Source organism: Cynara cardunculus (assembly GCF_001531365.2).
Source record: "Cynara cardunculus var. scolymus isolate 2C chromosome LG 11, CcrdV1, whole genome shotgun sequence".
Lineage (NCBI taxonomy): Eukaryota > Viridiplantae > Streptophyta > Magnoliopsida > Asterales > Asteraceae > Cynara > Cynara cardunculus.
Window position 1 is genome coordinate 9,178,761 of NC_037538.1, and position 7,899 is coordinate 9,186,659.

Consider the following 7,899-nt stretch of genomic DNA (forward strand, 5'->3'; position numbering starts at 1 on the left):
TTCCGTTCTAATTCATTCCAACAAAATGTGCGATCAAATTTCATTCCAATTATTTTAAAGTCAAATTCATTTGACAAATTCCATTCATTTAGAAAACATTTTGTGAACCAAATGTCTCTTAAGGCTTTGTTTGATAAACTAGTTGATAAATGATAAGCTACCTGTTAACTGATAAACTAGATGATAGACTAATTATGTTTAGAAAAAACTAACTGATAACCTAACTAAAAGAATTACAAAATGACCAAAAATGACACGTTAAAAAGTTAGTCAATTTTAACATTTCACAATATATATACAAAACAAATCTTTAATAATATACTAGATGGTAAAAAATTAAGTAATATAATATGTTTATTAATATAATTTTAATTTGATTTATTTTATATATATATATATATACATATATATATATATATATATATGTATATAATTTGGAATTTGTACAACTAAATATGAATATTTACAGTAAATTTATCAAATGATACTAAAATAATAATTAAATTAAAGCTTTTATTAAAATATTTATAAAAGTTTTTTTCTATTATGAAATATAAATTTAACTCTTATTTAATTAAAAACACATTTTTAAAATTTCTATATTTGTTTTTTGACGACTAGTTATTTTAAAAAATAATAAAGATAATAATAAAAATACAAAATAAAATAATTGATAAAAATTAATAATAATCCAAAATAATTAACATTAAACAATGGCTGCTTTACAATTAGGATTAGTTAATAATTTGAAAATGATATTAATTAATAATAATAAATGAAAATGAATATAAATCACGAGCATAGATTGAAAAAAAAAACGACAAGAAGTTATTGAAGCTTATTGAGATGCTATTTGGAGAAACGTTTCAATAACTAGCTTATAAACTATTTTTTTATCCATCCAAACATGACTTTTATGATAAATTCCAAAAATAAGTTAAGTTATAAATTAATTTATGTTTATTAAATATGGTATAAACCCTAAATTAATGGTTACATGTATATTTCAAACTTAAAATTGTATAATATATATAATATTATGGTTGTATAGAAGAACCATTATAATTAATATAATAAAATGTTAATTTTATCCTAAAAACATTGCATAGGGACGGGGTAGAGCCAACAAAGATGACCCATACCCGAATCGAGTATTAAATTTGAGAATCCGACTGCAGATGTGAATTGTTTTTTTAAATATACATGCAAATCTATGAAAATGGATCATAGTCTGTCAAGTGAGTCTACAGCAGAATTTTAATTTTACTTTTTTTCTTTTTTGGAAGATAAAGGATAAAAATGTAATTACAAGTGGGATGGGGTTGAAGTCCATCCACGTGGGTTCACGTATCATAGAGGCATAGAGCAAAAGGAGGGGTAGGAATGAATGATCCAAATACTTGGCATATGGGTATGTTGCCTCATCATGGGAGCCATGTTAGTCCTACCTACATCTACATTCATTCATACTCTTCTATTTTCATTTTATATTTTATATATATCTCATTAATTAAATATAAACCCAATAAATGTTCTTTTTGTGGGTTTAATTTTAAGTTATGTTTCATTTGTTTGCTTTTTATGTATGTATAAGTGGGGTGTTTATAGGTTGAATTGATCGGGTTGAAGACATTTGAATAACACAACTTAATACTTGTAGTTTGACAAAATCTTAAACAACCCAACCCGAACCAAAATGCAACCCAACCCAACCCAACCCATACGGGTTGGTCGGGTTGATACTTTGGTATATTAAAATATTCTTCTAACCTAGAATATGTTATTTCTCTACTCTTAGTTTCTTTTTCATCATCAATCATTTGATACAACTTATCCATATTTTTTACGTATATCACATTCAGTTAATTTTCTCAATTACATATATATGTTCACAATTACTGAACATATATACGAATGAGTTATATAAAGATGTGAATATATTGAAAATATGTGTATATGATGAACATACATGATAGTGTAATTGTCTAATGTACATATTAATATAAATTCAACAAACATATTAAATCCAAGAATAAAAGAATATCGGGTTCATTGAGTTGGGTTGGTTTCAAATAATAGTAACCCAATATCACCCTAATACCTATGGTTTGACAATTTTACAACTCGATTAGACATCGGGTTACTTCGGGTTGAGTTATTTCGTGTTGGGTTGATCGGGTTTTTAAGCACTCTTATGCATGAGCATGCATGTGCTTTATATGTAAACATATTTTCATGTTATAAAACATTATGGAATATTTTCATATATATGAACACTGGATATCTCATATGTTTTATTTCATAAGATGAAAACAACATATGAATATTGGTTTATAATTTTGTAACATTATGGAGTTCGTATTTGATTTCCCTTATGTGTAGGTGTGTGTGTATATATATAGATCGACAAATATCCCCTTCCAATGATGAAACTTATTAGCTACATTTAGCGACTAGAAATAACGTATTCCATAACTTACAAGAGTAATTCCTGTTACACGCTTTATGTTATGATGGATAAAAATGGAAAATTTGATGTGGTTTAATGGAAATCAAACAAACTAAAACCTCTTTAATTGTCATTGTACAACAAACTAATGCGTGCTAATAAAGAAAGGTACAACATAGAAAGCTTCACCACCTATTTCTATTAAAAAACCACTTACTATATATAGCAAGAATGATTTGTAGCCCACCTTTTTGTGTTCCATTATTTAACAAATGAAGCTCATATTCAACCATATTGCATCATCCCCATGCTTTCTATAAAACTTTCCACTCCATGACTTACTGCTAACCTAAAAAAATAACTCGAGATCTGTGTATGTAGTATCCTATATATGAGTCATGGCGTTTTGTCTTGTTTACAATACTTTAACTCTTACCGATTCTATTTGCAGTCCGCATTGGGAATAAGCACACAATACCTAGAACAAGGTCGGCATGCATATGTCGCTTAATTTTATACATGTTGAAGAACTTTGATCGAGCGGCAAAAGATGAGAATCTTTACCAAAACATGATAATATATAATACACAGACCGATCAAATGCATACCGTTAATAAAATCACATACTAAGAAAGGCCAAATGGTATGCACACCATCTTACGATAATAGGAACAAGTGTCGTAATTTCTATTAATACCTAAAATAACCCTAATCACTAAAACGAAAAACTCGATTGCATACCGATTGAATCGAAGACGAGCGATGAGGTGATAATACTTAGGGTTTTGATTGAAATGAATAATGATAGGCAAGGAAATGATTAAATCAAATTGGGTTGGCGCATGATCGATTTACTCATTATGTCTCAACCTAGGATTGACTCAATCATTGATCATGTTTATATGCTAATAAATATCCCTTCATTTTTTCCACAAAATATCCCATCACTATTTTTATGCTTAATTGAATGATTAATTTTCACGGTCCAAAATTTTCGAAGAGATTATTATTTAAAGATTATAGATAATCTCATCGATATATGATAAGAAACAAGTTTATTTTCTTGAATAAAATACGCATACAAATTAAAACCGTTGATTATATTCCGATTCACAAAATTCCATCACATCATACCAATTAGCTCTAATAAAACAAGCGAATCCCGACTCGTTGATCTGGAAATCTGATATGGGTTCAGGTTTTATATTGGTTTAATAATGTCATTTGATAGTAAAACCAACATGAATCATAAAATAAAGAAGAGAAGTTAAAGAAACAATGTTATAAGTAGCAAGTTGCTTGACTTTTGGGGCTTTTTTGGGAGTTATTTAGACTCAAGAGGGGGTCGAAACTTCCATTCTCGAGCAGATATGGTCACATGGAAGATCTAATACACCATGACCCTAGATTTTCTCTGAATGCTATATATATGTATATACTATAGTAATTTAAATGAACCATAAAGATTTTGTGGAGTTAGTTAACAAGTCTTGGGCTTTTAAGAATCCTTTTCAGAGGTCACTTATTCTTAAGAGTTAAGACCCTTGAGAATTTTCTTGGTTCTCTCTAGGGCCCCTGAGATTACTCGGGATGTGTGTAAGCTGACCCAGACTCTTAAGATAAACTAGTTACTAAGTTGGTCATTGGTTAATAAGGTAGCTGATAATTGAAAAGATACTTGTTGACTGATAAACTAATTATGATTTGATGGATTGTATATATTTTATCGCACTTCCTTTTCGCTTGAGGTAAAACCAAGATCTACTTGCAATTACAAACAAGTAAATAAAAAATGTTTCAGATAAATGAAGAGCATTTTGGTTTTTCAATTTTAACGAACAAAATAGAGAATTGCTTGAATTACAAAAACTTTATTTTCTTTATTTCAAAAAATTTATTGAAAATACTCTAAATATTAATTACTTTTTAAAACTACATAATCAAATGAAAAATGACAAGTAATTGTTAGTTAAATTATTATATTAAATTATATATCAATTTAAATATATTAATTTTAACACATTACTAATTTTGTCTTTAGCAGAGAGAGAGAGAGAGAGAGAGAGAGATATATATATAGAGAGAGAAGGAGAAAATATAGAGGAAGAAGTGTAGTGAATTGAATTTAGCCACTATCAATTTATATTAATTATAATTGTAATATTAATATTAATATTAATATTAATATTGAAGTAATAATGTGAATTAGCCAACTGTTAAACAAGAGATATAAGAAAGTATTTGCCAATTTCTTGTCAACACTCCTTAATGGCCCCACACTATATTTGTAATTTGTCACACCCCATGACCAAAATAAAAGCCTACAAATCATTGAAAAAATATAACATTTTTTAATTATTTTATTTTACCACATTATATCAATAAATATGAATATTGTTTTTATTTCTATAAAGAGTAAAAATCTCTATGTAATTGCATTTGGCATCTTTTTTCTGTCAAAAAGATTAAATGTTTATCATGAATTAAAATTTATGTGATTTAATTAAATAAACATTTTTATGTTAATTAAACTAATTGAAGAACATGAGATACGATGTTAAATAAAAAATAAAAAATAAAAAATAAAAACTAAAAAATAAAAAATAAAAAATAAAAAATAAAAAAAACCACTTCATCACCCTTTTATAAACCCCCAATCTAACCATCCATTATTCTTCCCTCCCTCCCTTTCGTGACAAAACCAAAATCTTCCTTCTTTCTCGCTTTTGACTTCATTCAGGCATTTTCACAAACACTTGAGGTCCGCAAATGGCAAGAACACAGCAGCGCTACCGTGGCGTCCGCCAAAGGCATTGGGGCTCTTGGGTTTCCGAAATCCGGCATCCATTATTGTAAGTTTACTTTCCGACAATGCCGACACACCCCAAGCTGTACTTAATGCATCATAACTTGTACATCATGTAATTCAATACTTACCCTCTGTTTTTCCCCCAAAACAGGAAGACAAGAATTTGGCTAGGGACATTCGAGACGGCAGAGGATGCCGCTAGAGCCTATGATGAGGCAGCGAGGCTCATGTGCGGGCCACGTGCAAGAACCAACTTCCCTTACAACCCCAGTTTGTCACAGTCTTCTTCTTCCAAGTTACTCTCTGCAACTTTGACCGCAAAACTCCATAGATGCTATATGGCTTCCCTTCAAATGAGCAAACCATCAATCCAACAACAACAGCAAATGATGAACCAGAAGCGAATGGATTCGACCCATGTTGGTGAATCGTCGCCGGAGACGAAACCTACCACTATGATTCAACACCAGCAACCGGCGATGGAGAATAACACCGTTCACCATCATCACCAGCAACAGTTCTTTGAGACACTTGAAGATCATCATATTGAACAAATGATTGAGGAGTTGCTTCATTATGGATCAATCGAGCTTTGTTCTATTGGTCAATCTCAGAAATAATCGAGACTCAAACCTGCAATCCTTCTTATATTCATATCCGAATTCAACACCATATCGGCAGTTTTTGTACAAAATTTGATTAATCGCAATATAAATTGCATTTTTGAAACATACATTTTAGATACGAGCAACTTTGTCTAAAATGAATGTTTTAAAACACAATCTATACGAGCGTTAATCAAATTTTTTATATAAATACTGTCGATAATTGTATTAATATTAACCCATTCTTCCGGAGCTTCTGTTTATGAGGCCTATATTTCCAACTTTCCGCTCTAGGTTAGTTCATGTGTACTCTATAGTTTAAGACGAAAATGTCGTTTTTATGTTCTCTTGTTGATATGATATAACAGATGGTATAAGATACTTGATTAAATTGTGAATGATACGAAAGAAAATATGATGCGAAATTACATTTTGTAGGATGCGATGAAGGAGTGAAAGAAAATTTTGATTGATTTATCATCTATTAAAAACAAAAAATATGATGCGAAATTACATTTTGTTTGTTTTGAGGATGATGTTGATATTTTTAAATGATACATTTATTTATGAGAAGATAATTCTTTAATATTATTTTTTTATTACAAATAGATTCGTTGTATATCTTAAAATATAAAATTAAAAAATAATTTTAGACTTTCTTTAATGAAATTAAAATTGAATAATCCACTTTTAGTGTTTTTTTTATTTATAAATATAAATTAATTCATATATTGATTTTAATGTTTCTAGTCGAATTTAAATTGTATGTGATGGAGCGGCAATTATGGCTAAATTTGATTCGTGACATAAGATTGGAATGTTGAATGTTGGTATAAAATCTTATCTAATTTTGTATGTATGTCTCAAGTATTTTTAGAAAAGGACAATCATAGTAATTGATGCTAAATGTAACCCTCCAAAGATGCATAAAAGCAGTGACGGATCCATAATTTTTGTCTACTGGGGTCATCTTTAAGGTATACCAAAAGCTCGTAAAGTCGCCAATGTGTTTTTAACCTAATTACAACGTTTTGAAAGATTTTTAAAGTTTTTTAGTTGATTTTGAGGGATTTTTTTAGTGTTTTTGTCGATTTCAAATAATTTTTTTGGTTTTTTTGATTGATCTTAATAGATTTTTTTGGTTAGAGTAACGATTTCGATTGGGGTTGGGGGCCCGTGGAAAAATGTAATGGGGGAAGTGAAATGTAAATCATGTAAAACCTAAATTTTAACCTAGTAATTTTCTTTTTTAAGTTTTTGACTGTGGTCCCTTCCCCCCACCTTTTGCCTACTGTGTTTGCCCCTGCATAGGAGCTTATAAATCTCATTTTCTATCGATATGGTATGGGTTGCCACGACTCCCACCCTACTTAGCTAAGCCCACACGTTCACAAATTTTATTTTTCATCATTGTCGATAAGCTACTACAAACTCTCACACTTAAAATCTTGAAGTTTTTGTCAAACTTACCTGACATCCTCATTGTTCATCAGTGATATGAGATTCAATTAGGATGCACTTACAAACACCCACTTTGGGACTCATCGTGTTTGTTGAGGTTTATCCCACCGTCCAAATGGTACAAAGGTCATCTTTGATACATTTTTTGTAACCGTCAAAGTTCAAAGCAACAAGTTGGCCAGTAATTTCAAAATCGGTTTAAAAGCATGATAAAAATTATTGGTAGACAATAACTTAATATTTACAAGAAATTCACTCATTACATTTATTATTAATGTAAGATGAGTTATCACCATCCCACCTTACTTAAATGAGCTCAAAATCTTATGAAATCCGCTTTACATAAATGTTGGATGACAATAACTCTAACCAATATATTTGTTGAAACATCGTTGATAAAAAAAAATCTTGACCAAGACTTAAATTGGTTAAAATACTAGTGAATTGAAAAGTAATTGGAAATTGTTTTTAAAGAGTGTAAAAATGGGTTTATATAGGTCGATAAAGACATAAAAACCGAATTAAAAATATTTAGGTGTTACGTGGAATGTTTATTCTTCAAATCTGATAACACA

General features: G+C 29.5%; 1 protein-coding gene across 1 annotated transcript; it reads left to right on the top strand.

The window, feature by feature from the left end:
* Positions 1–5,187: 5,187 nt before the first annotated feature.
* On the top strand, positions 5,188–6,243 carry LOC112521918 (ethylene-responsive transcription factor ERF003-like). The gene is made up of 2 exons (XM_025130924.1): positions 5,188–5,301; positions 5,410–6,243. The coding sequence occupies exons 1-2, from the start codon at positions 5,219–5,221 to the stop codon at positions 5,876–5,878; spliced, it is 552 nt and encodes a 183-aa protein (XP_024986692.1). The 5' UTR covers positions 5,188–5,218; the 3' UTR covers positions 5,879–6,243.
* The last annotated feature ends 1,656 nt before the right edge of the window (positions 6,244–7,899 follow it).

Excerpts from the sequence above, each read along its gene's own strand:
- LOC112521918 (XM_025130924.1), top strand. The coding sequence starts at position 5,219 with ATGGCAAGAACACAGCAGCGCTACCGTGGCGTCCGCCAAAGGCATTGG. Across the intron at positions 5,302-5,409 it reads GAAATCCGGCATCCATTATT|GAAGACAAGAATTTGGCTAG; the intron begins GTAAGTTTACTT and ends CCCCCAAAACAG.